At 38.8% G+C, this 18,281-nt stretch overlaps 1 protein-coding gene across 1 annotated transcript in view; it reads right to left on the bottom strand.

Moving 5' to 3' along the window:
* Positions 1 to 7,807: 7,807 nt before the first annotated feature.
* The window catches only part of plch1 (phospholipase C, eta 1), a 102,878-nt gene continuing 92,404 nt past the window's right edge, over positions 7,808 to 18,281 (bottom strand). Inside the window, exon 23 of the mRNA XM_088344948.1 lies at positions 7,808 to 16,032. Coding sequence (XP_088201074.1) covers positions 13,502 to 16,032 — 2,531 coding nt within the window. The 3' untranslated portion in view covers positions 7,808 to 13,501. The remainder of the gene's footprint in view (positions 16,033 to 18,281) is intronic.

The raw sequence follows: 18,281 nt of genomic DNA on the forward strand, positions 1-18,281 counted from the left end.
TTCACCGGTAAAGCAACAACAAGGACCAAGGGGGGAGGGGGACTTCACATGTCCAGGGGAGGACGATAATTATTAGACCAGTATTATCGGGTGGGTGAGTTCACGGTTATCAGCTTGATAACAAAAAAAGACCTACAATTGGTCACATGAAGGCATGATGTGATATTACATGTTGTATTGTTTCTAATTTTTATGGATGGTTTACTTTAGCTCCCCAATGTTGTGTTGTTGTGTGAATTCATAGAGCAGGGTTGGGCAACTTTTTGGAGTCGGGGGCCACATTAGGTTAAAAAAATTTGCCAAGGGGCCGATCCTGGAGACCTAACCAATTATTTTCATTCATGAATAAATATACATGCAGACATCTACATGTTATATTGCTTTATGTTTGTTTTTAAAGGGACGGTATCAAATATTTGACCACTAGATGTCGCTGCATTGTGTAGTGAAAAAAAAGTGAAGGAAAGCACAAGAAAGAATAAAAACTTAAGAGACCAAACAGCATTTTTCTTTTTCTTTCCTTTACCCAGCATTTCACAATGTTTTGGGTCTTTGTGGGTACCCTTAGCATCAATATGTTTTAAAGCATTTCCATAGTATTATTTTTGTATAGTTTTTGTAGTAGTCAATAGTTATTTTGCAGTATTTTCACAGTAGTATATTTGTAGTACTTTTTGTAGTATTACTTTAGTTGTATTTTTCGTAGTATTTCTGTTGTAATATTTCTATACTAGTATTTTTTGTATTTCTGTTCTAGTATTTCTGCAGTAGTATTTCTGAAGGATTTCCATGGTATTATTTCTGTGGTATTTTTCGTTTATTTTTCTTAACTGTATTTTCGTAGTATTACTTTAGTATTGTTGTGATACTACTGTAAACATATGTTTGTAGTACTTCTGGTTATATATTTCTGTAGTAGCATTTTGGTATTATAGTATTTTTTGGGAATTTCAGAATGAAATCCAGTTATAATTAGGTTCATTTTTTTCAGCACTAAATTTGATACCAGTAGTAATTGTGTAATATTTCTAGTATTTCTGTAGTAGTATTACTGAAGTCCCACAAGGGGTACAAAGTTTGCAGCCAAATTGTTTTTTTTTCTATTAAGAGTAATTCTTTTACTATTATATAGTGCCATGAAAAAAGTATTTGCTCCCTTAGTGATTTCTGTGTTTTTGCATATTTATCACTCACATAACACACAAAGAGGGAGCACAGCAACACAGTGGTTAGTGCGTATGTGGCACTGTTCTGAGGTCATGAGATCAAACCTTCCTGTGTGGAGTTTGCATGTCCTCCACGTGCTTGCGTGGGTTTCCTCCGGGCACTCCGATTTCCTCCCACATTTCAAAAACATGCATGTCAGGTTAATTGGCCAGTCTGAGTTGTCCCTAGGTATGAATGTTCAAGTGAGTTGTCGGTCTCCGTGTGCCCTGCGACTGGCTGGCAACCAGTTCAGGGTGTCCCCTGCCCACTGCCCGATGATTGGTGGTATGGGCTCCAGCACCCCCGGGACCCTACTGAGGATAAGTGGTGCAGATAATGAATGGATGGATGGATATCACACAAAGACTACCCAAGGAAAAACAAAATTCAGAAATCAGGTCATAGGTCAAATACTTTCTTACGGTACTACATATACGAAGGTGTTTGAGTTTTCGGACCTTCTCCTTCAGGATCTTCTGGGAAGCACCAGAATTAATTATTTCGTCAACCTCAGCAAGTACCGCTATGCTTTTTAGTATGCATCACGTTCTTTTTGTAAAATGCTGTGCCACTTTTACGCCAGATGTAACGGGTTGCACACATTCTACAAAGTTCACTTTTTGATTCCTCAGTCCACAGAATGTTTCTCCAATAGTATTGAGGATAATCAAGATGCTTTTTTATCAAATGTGAGACGACTCTTTGTGTTTATTTATGACAGCGGTGGCAAGCAAGGCCTGCAGTTTCTTAGATGTTTTATGGGGTTCTTTTGTAACATCATTGATAAGCCGTATTCACACTCTTAAGTAATTTAGTTGGTTGACTATTTGACTGTTCCAAGTCTGACAATGGTCAGGTGGAGTCCTCAAGCCTTGGGAAAAGCTTTGTGACCTTTTCTGGACCGGTACATTTTATTTACTTTTATTTCTTATTTCTTCTGGAAATTCTTTGGATCGTGGCATGTCAATTGTGTTCTTGTAATTTTGTAGCATACTTCACTTTGTTTCAGAAATTTAATTTAAGTGATTAATGATTCAACACAGGTGGCACAGCGGCGGAGTGATTAGCACGTCCGCAGCACAGTTCTGAGGTCATGGGATCAAATCCAGCCAGAGTACCCGGAGGAAACCCACGCAAGCACAGGGAGAGCATGCAAACTCCGCACAGAAAGGCTTGTAGCTGGATTTTATCCCATGACCTTAGAAATGTGCCACAGACGCTAACCATTCAGCCGCTGTGGCGCCCCCAAAACAGACATTGAAATACAAATCACTTGTTGGATGTGCATTGGTCAACTGTCTTTTTTGTTGTCACTGCATTGTCTTCACACATATTCATGGTACATATAGCCAGGTATTGAAAATTTGGATTGTATGGGAAAAAACGCCAAAAGGAACCACTTATAACTTTATTTCTGGCCAAAAGACAAAAAAAGGCTTGGTCATAAATAATTTCTGTGACCTTGTTGTCTGTGCTTTCAAGTATGTATTTAGGTAATTGTTTCGGTTTAAATTAAGTATTTTTTTACATTTGTCGTTGCAGTTAATTTAAAACACATATAATAAAGTAGTGGCAGCACTGCAGCGCAGTGGTTAGCGCATGTGCGGCACAGTTCTGAGCTCATGAGATCAAACCTCCTGTGTGAAGTTTGCATGTTCTCCCTGTGCTTGCGTGAGTTTCCTCCCACATACCAAAACATGCGTGTCAGGTTACTTGGCCGGTCCAAATTGTCCCTAGGTGTGAATGAGCGAGTGACTTGTCTGTTTCTGTGTGCCCTGCGACTGGCTGACAACCAGTTCAGGGTGTCCCCTCCCCACTGCTCCAGCACCCCCGCAACCCTTCTGAGGATAAGCGGTGCAGATAATGGATGGATAGATGATAATAAAGTAGACTGTATTTGCAGTAGGGCTGCACGGCGGCTGGATGGTTAGCGCGCATGGGGCCATCCAGCCGCCGTGCATCCCCACGGTTCAGATGTTCAGGGTTCAAGTCCGGCTACCGCAATCTCGCCGAGTGGAGTTTGCATGTTCTGTGCCTGCGAGGGTTACCTCCGGCACTCTGGTTTCCTCCCACATTCCAAAAACATGCTTCTCAGGTTAATTGGCCGGTTCAAATTGTCTATAGGTGTGAATGAGTGAGCGTGTGAGTTGACTGTCTCTGTGTGCCCCGCGACTGGCTGGCAACCAGTTGAGGATGCCCCTGCCCACTTCCTGAAGATAGTTGGGATGGGCTCCAGCACCCCAGCGACCCTACTGAGGATAAGCGGTGCAGATATTGGATGGATGTGTGGGTGTTTGCATTAAGTCATTGGTTTATTTGGTTACCTTTCAATGGCCTAGATGAAATTCAGTATTCCACTTTTTACTATGTCACTTTGAATGTTTAGTGTAAATCAACCCCAGGCTGCTCTTAGAGTTGGATTTTGTACCATTTTAGATTATAAAGCATCGGTAAAACATGCCGCCCTCCGAGGTTTTATGCATTGCCTGGCCAGTAGGGAAAGTTACTCACGCTGCCAAATAATCATTTGAAGGATTTTCTCTGCAAATAAGCAAATTTGTTGTTTGCGTCTGTGGCCTTATTTACTGTGTCTGTGGATTACTATCTAATTACAACATTTTACATCGAGTATTTTATGTATATTCGTCATGACAGATTAGAGCATGGAGTGAGTCATAGTAGCTATGCAATGGATAAAGTAACAGGGGGACCACAAATCTAATTTTGCTTAAGGCCCCATAAAAGCTTGGGCCATCCCTGAATTGGATCAATTAGCGGAGCTCTGAGTTCAAAGCAAATATGGTGAAGCAGTGTTTGGCTGTTATGCTGCATTCAAATAAAAAAACGCTTTCTGATGTTTTTTTTCTTTAAAATTTATATGTATTTACTGCATAATATTTCTTTCAGTCTTTTTTGTTGTTCTTATTATGACCACATTTGTATTAATTCCTATTTCTAATGCAATTTTCAAGGTAAATTTAGTTATCCGTGGAATAAATAATAAATTATGATTTAAAATACACAAACAAGGACAAAGAAAATTAGACTTGTCTTCACCTTGCTATTTTTCATTCATTGTCATTGATCACTTTTCGTTTTATAGTTGTTTGACTTAGAATAGTGAAAGAAATAAAGGATATAAGAATTAAACATTATGGGGGGGATTTACTTTATGAAATACGAACACTTAAGTCTCAGGTATTTCACACAGATGTCATTTTCTTGACGTGCTTTGTTTTTTCAGGAGTGGACAAAACCACCCTCAGTGGTATGTTGGCTCCCTCTAGTGATACGTAAAAAAACTACTCATTATCCAGAATCATGTATCATTCTCAACTCATGATTTATTCATGAACTTATTCATTTTAAAGAAAGATGTATTTTCCTGAAAATGAAAATAAAAATAAAAACGCAAGATGACTTACCGTAAGTAAATTAGTGCCGTGTTGTGTTTGCAAGATTTATTATTGCTTAAAAGCTGTGTAAGTTACTTCAAAAGTATTCTACCTGCCGACGCCATCTTCTGGCTGAAATCGTGCAAGTATGTGAAATTCTTAGATGCGTTCCAATGAACTCTTTCTTTTTCATCTTTTTGGGGAGTTTGGGTCAGAATTTGGACTGCAAACAAAGCAGTCATATTTTGACGTTCAACATTTTCATCCTACAAATAAAGTAAAACCACGACCACGACCCCCCCAGCCCCTCCGCCTCCTTTCTGCCAATCTAATAGGGTGAGTGGCCGGAACACGGATGATAAAACTAAGATAAAAGCAGATAGGCACAGAGAAAAAAAACGATATAAAGAATATTTGAACACAGTTGGCCATTGTTAACACATGCTGTGTGATTCTATCACGTGAGACGTGTTTACAGAAGAAACTTGAGAAGGGACTGCACAATACACAAAGAGGTAAGTATTAGTTTCAGGACCGAGCAGCAGCAAGTCAACTGCAGGAGAGAGAGTGGGAAAGGTGAGAGGAGAGAGTGGGAAAGGTGAGATGGCACAACATTCATTTGGACAGGTAACTTAAATTAGTTTTACCTGGTTATATCAGTATCAGAAATTGTTTTCCCCCCATTGAAACATGAATATTTTGTTTGTTTGTTTGTTAGTACATGATTCAATTGTTTGTTTGTTTGTACATGATTCAAATTGAATCTTTTCTTCCGGCGCCGTCACGAATGGCAGCCACTCCAGCAGCTCCCGTGTTATTTTCGATTGTTCTCGATTGTTCTCAGCTCAGGGATGCTGCTGGAAATGTGAATTTCCCTTCGGGGATGAACAAAGTATCTATCTATCTATCAATAGAAACAAATATTTAATTATAATCTAAGGACACTTCAAACTGCGCACTTCCCATTCAACAAGCGGAAATACAATCATTAATAAGGAGAGCCATTGGCTGAGATTGATAGGTATGCAATAACCTCTTTTAAACCATCGAAGAGGAACCGGCATCCTGTCATAGCAGATATTGACACTGTAATTTACATAATTACTGATATGAGTATTACATTTGATTACATTTAAAATGTATCAGTGATTTGGTCTGTTTACTCACAGATACAATATCTTAAAATAGTACAGCTGGTACAATTGACAGGTATGCTAACATGTTGTTTGGTAAAAACAGATGTTCATTTATGTTGTGACAAATGAAATATTTGTATTTAAATGTACTTATTCACTTTTTTTAGGCAACCCTAGCTCTTACTGTAGTTTAAATTCCATGCCAATTATGAAAAAAATATATCGCAAAAGACAATTTTTGGGGGGTCCACCTTATAATCTGGTGCGCCTTATAGTCCGGAAAATAAATTGCACCAACCAGCTGTCGTGTGCAGAGCAGCATCGGCCTTCTGCTCCACAAAAATGAGAAATGAGAAAATGTGTCAGTGGTAAACAGGAATTTTTGGCAAGGTGTACGGTTTGCCAGCTATTTTTATGAGCAATTACCTCTCATTTTGCGCCTCTTTATTTATTACTAAATAAATCTGATGCTTGATAACAGAAGAGCTTTATATCGGGTCATTATGCAGTAGGGGAATTTTGCAGTAGATTAGCAGACTAGAGAAAATATCATGACCACTTTATAGAAAGCTTTGTGACCTAGAGAATAAAGACAGATGGCGGATGCGCTTGCGAGTCATATATATCAATTAAACTCTGTAATTCTGTGCCTGGCCCATGTTTAAAATTTAAAATCAGCTATAATGTGACTCCTGTCGATCCCTTTTATGACTTTGGTACACCATTAAAGCTGTGGAATTGTATGCATAGCTAAATAATTCTGATGAACAATGTTGGTATTGTATTGGCACAGCTAGAAAATATTCACCATCATCCATATAAAGATTAAATTAATAATTGTGTAATTCTGCATGAATTTAGATTACAGAATCAATACAGTCAAAATGATTTTAATAATCATGGTCAAATCTTAAAAAGCCCCAGTGTGTAATATTTGACCACTAGAGGGCACTGTTGTCTCATGCGAACAAAAACCAGTACCAAATGATTATTGCGTAGTGCCTAGATGCCATGCAAACATGGCGGCAAATACTTGTATAGATTCCACCATGTTTGAGAAATATAAATTTCTCCAACTTGGACTTTTTCTTATACAAAAAAATAACATCAGTATGACAGTTCATGTATTTTTGCCTATTCAAATCGATGTGATTTTTTTTTCCTGAATTAGTTATTTGTACCACTAGGAGGGACTAAATATTACGTACTGTCCCTTTAATGCTGATTTAACACTTGAGTTCAAATTAACTGCCCTTCACCATTTGACTTTGGTCTTTTATTTGAAATATATTTATTACATTAATTTAGCCAGATTTTAACATATTTTGTGCTGCCAAAAATGTATTTAAAATATTTTCAAGTTAAAGCTTATTTAAATGTTGTTGTTAAACTAATTAGTAAGTTAATCATTAATATTTCATTTTATATCTTTTACTTTTGAGTCAAGGGATTTTATAAACTGCTTTACTTCTTGATTTAAAGCTTTTTTGAATGAGGTAAAGCTTTAAATCTGATTAAATTGTAATTTTCATTGAATTAACAATCATCTTTAATTCTCAATATACCTTTTGAGACAATGCTTCGAAACATTTTAATTCTTGAGTTGAAGTTTTTAAACGGTTAAAACATTAGTCAAAGTTGATTTACCTCTTGTTCTGATTTTAATAATTAATGATATATTTTTAAATAAAATAAAATCTTTAAGACACGGCGCTAAAAAAAAACTACTTCATTTCTTGAGTTAAAGCTCAAAAACCTTTGTAATACATGAGGTCAAGTTTTAAAAGTGTGAGTTGAAGCACATATGCAGTATATCTTTTCATTACGGAAAATGGTGTTTATTTAAGAAGTAGCATGTCATACGAAATACTGTACCCTTAAATGATATGGGGATATCATCTGTAGATACAAACCTATACCTCAAAAGGTAATTCACTTTTGACATCAAAAATAATGATTTATTGTTATATTATTTAACCTGATTATAATTACATTCACTTCATGAGCATTATTGCTTTTTTTAAACCACGAGATAAAACAAAAACATTTTCAGATAAGACAAAAATCCAGTTTAGTGGTAACCAAATGCTTCATTTGTTTTTATTGCGTTGGTAGGAAAAATGCTCAAAATCCTCCAATGAGCAACAATAGAAAGTAAAAGATGATTCAACACTGATAACAATAAAAAATAATACATCTTTGCTACACACTCTTCCACACCGCTGTACACGTATTTCCAATCTGACTTAAGTTGTACAAATGAAAAAAACAAAACAAATAAAAAACACACCAGATTCGACAAGTTTGTATTCTGTATCAAAGTAATTAAAAAAATAAAAGTCTTTAAATCCCAAATCTTTTTTTTTGTTTACAGATGATAGATGGCCTGCAACCCCAAAATCTGAACAGTTGCTCAAGCGTCTTTCGTGTAAACGGGTGCATAATCATGCTCGATGCCTTCTTGTGCACACAGATAAAACAACACTAGAGACTCCAAAACGCCGTCAGAATTATTTACAAATTGATGAAGAGGGGAAAAAACTCACTTGTATGTTTGTTTTTAGTGTTATTACACAGCATATTCAGATTATACAAAGACACACTTTCGGCATAACAATCCAATCTTTTTTTTTTGCTTTGGTGACATCACTGAGACAACAATAACACGTCTGTCTAATTTAGACATAAAACAGGATACTGTAATTCCTCGCTTATTGTTAATAGGGACCAGAAACCCGCGCTCGCAGCAAGTCGACCAGGGATAATGGATCGCGGTCGCACGGTTGATTTTCATTTTAGGCAGAAAGAATCGAAAAAAAGTCTCCATACACGATACAAGTTTGCTCGGGAGCAAGTTTGCCCTGGGGATAAGGGAGTGCAGCCAAAACAGTGCAGTTTATTTTATGCAGACCATAATGGCATGCTTCAGCGGCCTGAACTTTAATAAAAGCACTTTGCTGGACCTTGCTCTTAGAAATAAGCAAAAGGGGATAAAGAGTTGTGGCCACAACCCTGCATTTTATTTCATCCACAATGGTCAACTGTGGATAACAGATTAGAGCCAAAACAGCCCAGTTTGTTTTATGCAGGCCAAAATGGAATGCTTCAGCGGCCTGAACCTAAAAAAAAAAAAAAAACACTCTGACCTTGCTCTCAGAAATGGGCAAATAGGGATAATGGATTGTGGCCACAACTGTGCATTTTATTTCATCTGGGCGTTTCAGAAAAGTGCCTTTTGCCAGTCCCTGCAAATATGGGATTGTGGATCGCGGCAGCACAGTTGCTGTTCTTTACAGGCAAAAAGAACATTAAAAAAAGAACCGCCACGAATGAAATAAATGTGCACTTTTGCCTGGTCCCTACACCAATAGTCAACCAGGGATAAGTGATTGCAGTGAAAACAGTGTAGTTCATTTTATGCAGGCCATAATGGCATGCTGCAGCGGCGTTAACCAAAAAAAGCGCTCTGCAAGTTGCTGCTTTATTTAATAGTTGAGAGAGGATAATGAATTGCAGCCAAAACAGAGCATTTTATATTAGGTGAATGACATGCATACCAATAAAAGGGCCTTCTGCCGGTCCCCGCTCACAGAAATATGACAGGAGAAACTGCATCACGGCCAGACAGGTGCAGTTCCGGCTTGGCAGAAAAAAACGGTGAAAAAAAGAGCTTTAAGGTCCGACTCTGCTGACTCTGCCAATCCTGGCTTGCAGCTATATATGTGATCAGGAATAACAGATCTCGATCGCACAGGTGCTCTTCATCTTAGGTGAAAAGAATGGAAGACGCACCAAGCATGACACAAATTTGCTCTATCAGCCCCTGACCCTAGACATTGTTAACCAGGGATAATGGATCTCAGCTACCACTGTATATCTTACCCATGTCAGAATGGTACGCCATAGACAAAAGTGCTTGCTGCTGCATCACGCAATTAGGCATTCGGGAAATGGATCGCTGCCACACGAGGGTAGTTCAATTCAGGTAAATAATGGCAAAAAAAAGATCCACCAGGCGGGACAAAAGTGCGATCTGCCAGTCCCTGGATGCTGTAATATGAGATAAGGGATAATGGATTGCAGCACCAAGAGTGCAGTCCATTTTTGGTGGACATAACCGCAAAAAAGAGCAGAAAATGCCCGATAAAGAGCACTCTGCCGGTCCCCGCTCTCCTCAATATACAATCGGGGATAATGGACTGAGTGCAGTTCGATTTTTAAAATGAATATCTTTTCAACCCATTATGTACAGAGACTGTGAAGTAGTGAGGGATTACAGTATCGACAATACAGCGCCAGACTAGAACAACTTTTAACTAGAAAGACCGTAAACACTTTGTACGTGAATCTCATGCTGCTTGTATGGCATCACTTTTGTGCAAATAATGTCCGAAAGTGGCGACAACCATATCGAGGTGACAAGAGGGAATAACCATGCAAAAAAAAACAAGATGTCATCGTACCATGGTGCTAACATTTCGGTTAACAAGCTAACAACAGTGTACCTTTGTTGTACGTATGTGGCAAGAGTATTCCTTACCTTCTCTCTTTTTTTTTTTTTTTGGACGAGAATCAACCGACGATGAAAACGATCGCTGAGGTTCAACAGAGAGAATGGTAACAAGGGAAAAGGGGCAATGTGATAAAAGAAAAGATTAAGTATTGCTTCTCTTTTCACGGTTCATTCGTTCCATGACCACCGTAATAACTGTATTTTCACAAAAAATGTGGTGCAGATAAAAGTCTCAGATTTTTTTAAAGTGTGCAGCGCGCCATATGCTGCAGTGAGACTGCCGTTCACACTGTTGAGCTTAATTTTTGGGTGAAATCCAATTTATTTTTGTGAGATTGTTCACATTTCCAACTAAATTCAACGTGACATTTCAAGTCTCTCCTGTTTGAACGCCACAAGTGTCCTTCTTGCACAAAATTGGAAACGTGACGTCCATTATTTGCATATGTACTTATGGATGCTAACGCCAAAGGATTTTTACCAATTTAAAAGCTATTGTGGTAATGGAGGCTGAACAGAGTTGTTCCCCCATGTAGTAATTGAACTCAAAACTTAATTTTCCCTCTATTGAATGTTTTCGGTGTTTCCTTGCGAAAAAGCTGAAAATTGAACTCTGACAAGTTTTGTGTGTATTTTGTCATCAAGATTTAAATAAACCACAACCAAACTTAGTTTTGCTCCCGCTGTATTTTTAAATACGCAGACTTGCGTTCTTGTAAGACGGCCGCAGCAGAGGGCACCCTATCTTGCGGTGCGCCCTGTGTAAGGGTTAAATAAAGAAACAGTATGGAGACTTTGCCTTTTAAGATGGTGCGCCCCATGGTTGTGAAAAAAAATGCTAACTTTCGGGAGGTAGAAACCATATATCATCTGGGATATTTTTACGCATGTGGAACTTGTTGTACAGAGACAAATAACACATGCAAACTCGGGTGTATTCGCTTAAAAAGCCTAATGTGTAGTGGTTGATTCCTCTAGGACATTTAAATTGTATCTTCTGCTCACAAGGTCAAAACATAACAGTGGTATCCATCCATTTTAGTGTAAATCCATGCTCCTAGTCTTAAAAACAATTCATTTGAATTGCTCCATAAGCGCCCAGGAAACAGAAGGCAGTTCTCCGATTCATTTAAGTGTAAAGGTGCTTGTAGAGTGAAGCTGAAATATCACAAAGTATGTATTTAAACATGTAACCTTTTAAATAAAAAAATCAGCCATGCACCAAGGACGCGAAAATTGAACCGTGAAATGGCGAAGGAATACTTTATGATAACAAACATGACTAAAGACTCAAAAAAGGAAATGGTAACAAGGAATACAATTCAGCTGTTACAATCTTTAAAGCGCTTTAGTTCGAATCAAAGATTGCAAATAGGAGCCTGTAGCTACCATCATTAGCACAGCTAATGCTAACACCACAGACATGAACTTTTTACATTCTTGGCACTGCTTACCCTGAATAATAAAACAAAGGGCAGGTAATAGTTCCTGGGTTTTTTTAGGGATTAAAGTTACAATTCTGTCAGGCGTTTCTTTTCAATTTCAGATTATAGGTTAAAAATGTATTTTGTCCCAATTGAAGTGAGAAATACATTATAAAATCTCTCTTGTGATAACAATTAACACATTTCAATGGCAATACAGATCAGGGGTCAGGAACCGATGGCTCTTTTAATGAGTATATATGACTCTGAGATAGTATTAAACTTGAGCAATTATTTAATATACTTTTACATGCGGAGATGATTGTTGAACGTGCGGAGCCCAGGCAATACTGACTAAGGGCTTAGTCCAGTATATATAGGAAACAATTTTGACTATATTTTACAGTCAACGCGTCACAGCAACAGACAAATCGCTCAATAATCATCTGTTGAAAAGTCCCACAACAAACTTTAAGCACCTAGAAAATCTAGCAGAGCTTGATTGGGTAAGGACAGGTCGCGCGCACGCTAACTCCTTACCCAGCGCCGTCTGCACTGAAGGTTAATGCAATGGTACCCCCGTTTGCAATATTTAATGACACTTTTACAAAAAAAACTTTGCTCGAACCGTGTTTTGAAACCATTATTTACGACAATAATTACTTTGAAAAAGAGCCTCAACAGTCTTAAGTAACTGCGGAGGAGAAAAAAGATTGTATGTGGTATTTTTTATATTGATGCGGGGAACAGGCTCTGGCACTATTTTCATTTCATAGATTTGATCAAATCATCAAACATCACACAGTGAAATAAATGATGAAGAAATAGCTTTTGTCCGTAGAGCGGGTTTGGCGGTGTTGTTACATTTTGTCTTAAAATAAATGGTGCGGGTCTGTCTCCCCCCCAAAAATGTTTGCTTTGGGTCAAAACAGTTCCTGACCCCTGATAAAGATGTATTTCACATGATGTAATTTTCTTAAATGCGCCCAGAGCAATTAGTTGAAAGTCAGCCACCTGGTTACAGCACATAGAAACACGTCATCCTCACGCCGTACCGTATGACGTCAGAAAGCTAGTCTTAAATGTGTTCTCTTCAAAATCTGCTAAAACACATTAGCTACGCTTTACCATAGGTTTTTATTCCCGCTATATGGCAATTTCACTTTGCGATACCCATTTCAGAACGGATTAATGTGGTATAACAGGGGTCCGTGGTATATTGAAGTGAACCTTGTGAAAATTAAATAAATGAGCCTTATTCAATCCAATCTGATTAAGTTCTAAGGTTAGTTCAGGTTATGGCTATTCTGTTTTCGATTGTTTACATTTCTTGCCTTGGACTTGATACTGTGATGTTTTCCAATTAAATATAATGCTTCATACGTGTTGGTCCACAGTTATCTTAAATTTGCTGGTTGGCATTTGCCTCTGCTAAGGTAATTTCATTTTAACACACTGTAAAATTGAGGTTGCTTACGGTAAACAGAATGTAACTAAGAATGATTGAGAGCTCCTAAGCTGTCATGAAACGATCAAATTATAAACCCCTGTCTGCCTCGACCGCGTTCTCACACATTTTAAGCAGATTTAGGACTTGCTTTTCCAATTTCTGAGCCCTTTTCTGTGTAAATGGAACAGCGACTTTGCAGGTAGTCGATGTAGATTGGTGGTATATCAGAAGTTATGGTTAGCATTTCTAGTTTCAGGTCTTTACACAGTACACAGGGAGTTAGAATGTAAACAAAACGTCAGTAAAATAATACAGTGCTTCAGAAAAAAGTAAAGAATGACCAAGAAGAATCAATGCAGACTCACATTAGGTCACAGCTAAAGTCTAAGCAGGAAGTAAACCTCCGGCTCAGACAAGAAGTTGTCTCCCGGAGGAAGTGAGTCATCCATAAAGTAGCGATTAGCATGTGGATCGCCATTCAGGTACCGTGATGTTGTACATGATCCCTCCGGAAGTCCCCTGTCTTCCAGCTCACCTAAATAACCTGCGATGTAGGAGCCGGTGGAATGTCTGTTGACAGGTGAATTCTGCGATGCCGGTTTTGCATTCCTTAGAACGACCCCGCCAATGGAAGCACTGCCGTTGACCAAACCGGTTGAATGGGGTTTCAGGGTTTCCTGATTTCTTTCCCGGGCGCGATTGTTGATATGCCGGACTCGACTTTGACTACGGGAGGATAAGCGACGGGTGAGCGGTGGGGGGGAGTCATCGATATCTTGGTAAGTTGACAGGTCTGTGCTCGTTGTCTGCTGGCATTGAAGTTCCCGATCGCACGGAGGAGACGGACACATTTCTCTATCGCTATCCTCAAGATTGACCAATTTGCGCAACTGTTCTGTCAGCGGGTCGCGCGATTGCGATTGAAAAGTGGCACCCATCCTCTTTTGTTTTCTCATATGCGGAGTGATAAAACTACGACTTATGATGTGGTATTTGCTCTGAAAGTTACAGGATATGTCTTCCGATGTCAGATCTCCCAAAGACTTGGACTTGCATGGAGTGCTGGTTGTGGAATCGGCGCTTTTTAACGGTGGTCCGGTTGATAGAGACCGCATAGCTGAAATTTGTGGAGCCTTTGTGTCAGACTGGCCCTGGGGCAGAGTTTCCTTTTTTTTCAAAGAAAGCTTTGGAGTGTGGACTTGATTTGGACTTTGACAGCTTGGGTTTGAGACAGAGGGAGATGCGGACTTCGATGGGTATATAACGTTTTCGAAATCTAGGTGGCTATAGACTCTCTCCATATCAGAAGGCGGTGAGTAAAGGCATCGACTCCTTGCTGAGAGTGCGGAATTAACATGCAGACTTTCTGAAGAGGAAAATCCATTTGGCAAGTATCTTTTCTGCTCCATAACCCTATATCCTTGTCTTTCCCCTTGAAAACCATTCTGACCAACTTGTTGATCTTGGTGAAAACCATTCGGGAAATGGCTGCCGTTGTACCTTCTCTGTTGTGTAAAATCTCGATTATAATGAATTTGATTGCTTGGATGACTTGGGAAGCCATTGTGACTTAGGGGCCTAGGTTTAGAAAGTTTAGGGTCTACAAGCCTATGCATTGGAGAGGAATGAGTGCTGGAGTGTTGAGTCCGTTGCTGGTGAGGTTTATTGTACTGTGAGGGACTAGGTGTTGAAAATGGGTGCTGATGTGGTTCATGGTATGGCAGAGGATGTCTTTGTTGGGAGTATTTTGGAGTGGACTCGTTTTGGTAAATGACATTCTGCTTTGTAGGACTATTGAGTGCTTTCCAGGCTTGTCTTAATGATTCGGCCCTTTCTTCTGTTGGATCCTCATCAACATTTACCTCCCTCTCTGCAAAAGCTTTGCCAACACAGTCGCGGGACAATTTCACGGATGAAAGCTTGTATCTTTGAGTCGAACTCCTTTGTTGTTCTGTTACAGGTACCGGTGGATCAATTACTTCCTCGTACACACTCTCTTCTAGCTCCTCTGGCTCTACATTCCTCACACCATTTGTGGAAATATTATTCCAACACCCCAAACTTTGAGTGATTTTTAATGGAGAAGAAGCCAAGCTGCTTGATAAGATACTGTTTTGAGGATTTGCCTGCATATTGATTGACTGATTTTTGTGATTGTACACAGATAAAGGTGAGGACAGCATCTCCTCATCAAGTATAGTGTACACCTCTTCAAGTTCAGCAGTTTCTGGACTGGAGAAGGGAGAAGAGTCTTTTGAGTGTTCTGCAGTGCATGGTGAACGGATTGTTCGAGGAGCGGTGATTTCGGGAGCCTTTTGGTTGACTGAAGTTATTGGGGTAGACACGTTCCGAAGAGGTGAAAGGGTGCACTCTCCAGGATGGTTGACTTGATTTTGGGTAGTGGTGCTTTCATATTGACTAATCAGAGCTGATAATGAGCCTTGTGTGTCTTGCTCGTTGCCTAAGGACATAGCGTCAATTATTCTGGAGATGGCACTATCGTGTAACGAGCTGGAACTCTTTAGGTCCTGGTTGAGGTTGACAGGGGAAAATGGAGGTTTGCAAGAAGGTTCAGAAGAGGATGAGGAAACGGAAGTTGCAATTGTGAATGCTGTGCTGGTCGAAGAAGTTTCTGGTTTATCTGATCGACACAGTTTGTTAAGAAAGGGTGTCGAGTTATTCTTAGATTGGTTGACTTGATTGTTACTGCCTTGGTAATTGACATAGTCCTCTTCATTTCTATTGTTTTCATTACCAACAACCAGATAAGTAGCTTCTTGTGGTTTATAGAGCTTATTTTTCCACTTCTTTTCCATTTTAGGGGGGGAGCAGATGCTCACATTGACAGAACCAGATGATTTAATAAGATCCACAGAGGAAGATCTGGCTTTGTCAAAGGGGTAACTTCCTGTAAAAAACACATCGACGGGCATTAATATACAGAAACACAGAAATTGAGTCTGCAATATGTTAAACCATCCAACAACAACAACAACGATTAACAGTCCAGCCAATACAATGTGAACCACAGATGAATGGATCACTAAGTACATGAGGGAGAAGCTGGAGAATGAGGCTTTGGAGTCCACATTGTCAAACATTATATTGGGAATACAGATGATCAGATGGAGCTGGTAAAATGGGATCGAATGGCACAGCGATATAGCTTTCATATCACTTTCATTTGTCTCTTTTCCTCTGCACAGCACCTTCTCGACCTGGCTTGTGTTACAGTATTCCCTCGATTTTTGCGGTTAATCCATTCTATAACAACATGTATTAAGTGAGTATCGGGAATAATGCTGTTATAAATAACCCCTTATGCAAGGGCGTTATTTTTTTTAATTTCACTATTTATTTATTTTTTGCCGTTACAACGCCATTACCGACGGTCAAAAGTAGTGCGTTACTGAATAAATTAAAGAAAGTACCAGCTGTAACGAGTCTACTCATTTGTCATCCCTGTACGTTCAAGAATAGGACCTGTAAGAGCGAAAATGTATTTGTCTCATTCATTGTTATTCTTGTTCTGTTTATTGAGTGGCGCACATTATTTTGGTGGTGTATAACGGTAGCAATGGTTGTACACAAAATCTTCTTTGTTGTTCACCCTTGGTTCGAGTGTCTTTTGTGTTGAGGAACAAGCTATCTGACGTGAGGTTTAAAAAGCTTCGTCTTCTCGGATACAATCACTGGTTTGAGAAGGAGTAGGTTAGTCTGGTTGGCTGAATACATGATAGAAGAAGCACGAAATGTCTCATTTGTCTCGGATTTATACTGCCATCTTAAACAGACTTTGTTGTGTACTTTATTGTTGAACTGTTTACTTTGGTGTGAAAACATATTTGAAGTACAGTACTATATGTCTACTTGACCAGTTGTCTGACTTTAGACTGTGACATATGGTAGAGAGAGAAATTCTTTTCATATTGTTTTACTATGGACTATTGTTGTACAAAATATATTTTAAGTTCAGTTGCCAATGTCTACTCGACCAGTTGTCTCAGGTTGATTGTTATTTTACTATATCGTTTACTGGTTATTTTTAATGCATGTCAAGTTTAGGTTCCATCTATTGCTGGTGAGGTGCAATAAATAATACAAAGTTCTATAACACAATACCAGTCTATTCTTCTCTAATCAACTGACTCAAATACTGCTCAAAAAATATCGAACGTTTTGACATACAACAACTATTTAAAGTAACGGATATAGTAACTTCCTTTAATTATTGTGAAAAGTTAAATGCAGAAACTAGTCTATTTCGTAACGAAGTTGCTTGTGCTGCCCGCGATTAGATTACTCGAAAATGTCATGTTATACAGGGTTATTCGTCTGTCACTGTCATGTAAAGGATTCATTAGGAATGCTCCAATCAGCACCCAGGAAAACATAAGGTGAGGCCAAAATTCCGCAATGTATTGCAAAATCTGCAGGACTAATTGACAGGAAAAAATCTGCGATGCACCGAGGATGTGACATGCCGAGGGAACAATGTATTTTGGTAAAAAATGTACTGTACATAACAGCAAAAGGCAGACTGAATGAATGAATCAGTCTGACTAAAAATGTGATCTTTTGATTCCTCCTGTGATGTTTGACCACAGTAAAAAAAAATAATCAATTAAGAATCGGGTCACATAGCCAAAAATTGGAATTGAATGGAATCGTTAGACAGTCAGAGATTTGAAGCCCTACTAGAAGGAGTACTCGAGTAGGCACCATACAGTGGAAAAGGGATCAATACTGGCATGTTGTTTCAAACGATGCAACCTTCATTTAAGATGCTTATGTCTGATTTACCTGTTGGAACATCCTAGTCACTTCTCTACTATTAAGAAGCACAACAAATGAAGATGGAACAAAAAAGGCATGTTAAGGCATCATGGGGAGCAGGCTACAGTATAACAGTTAACATGTTTACCGCCATAACAGTTGTTTACAGCGAAGCAAGTTAGCAAAGGAACTGAATTAGAGTTGGGTCAGATGAAGAAGTTCAAATCTAGCTAAGGACAACATGATGTTTAGAGATTAAGGAAATATTTAGTACACATTTCAAGGCAAAGATGTACTGGAAATACATATGGTACAAAATAATCATTAATATTAAGAAGGGATGAAATAAATCATTTTGAACCACATAATCACTTTCTTTTT

Source organism: Urocampus carinirostris, chromosome 10, assembly GCF_059441175.1.
Source record: "Urocampus carinirostris isolate Australia breed hairy pipefish chromosome 10, RoL_Ucar_1.0, whole genome shotgun sequence".
In the NCBI taxonomy this organism is placed as follows: Eukaryota; Metazoa; Chordata; class Actinopteri; order Syngnathiformes; family Syngnathidae; genus Urocampus; species Urocampus carinirostris.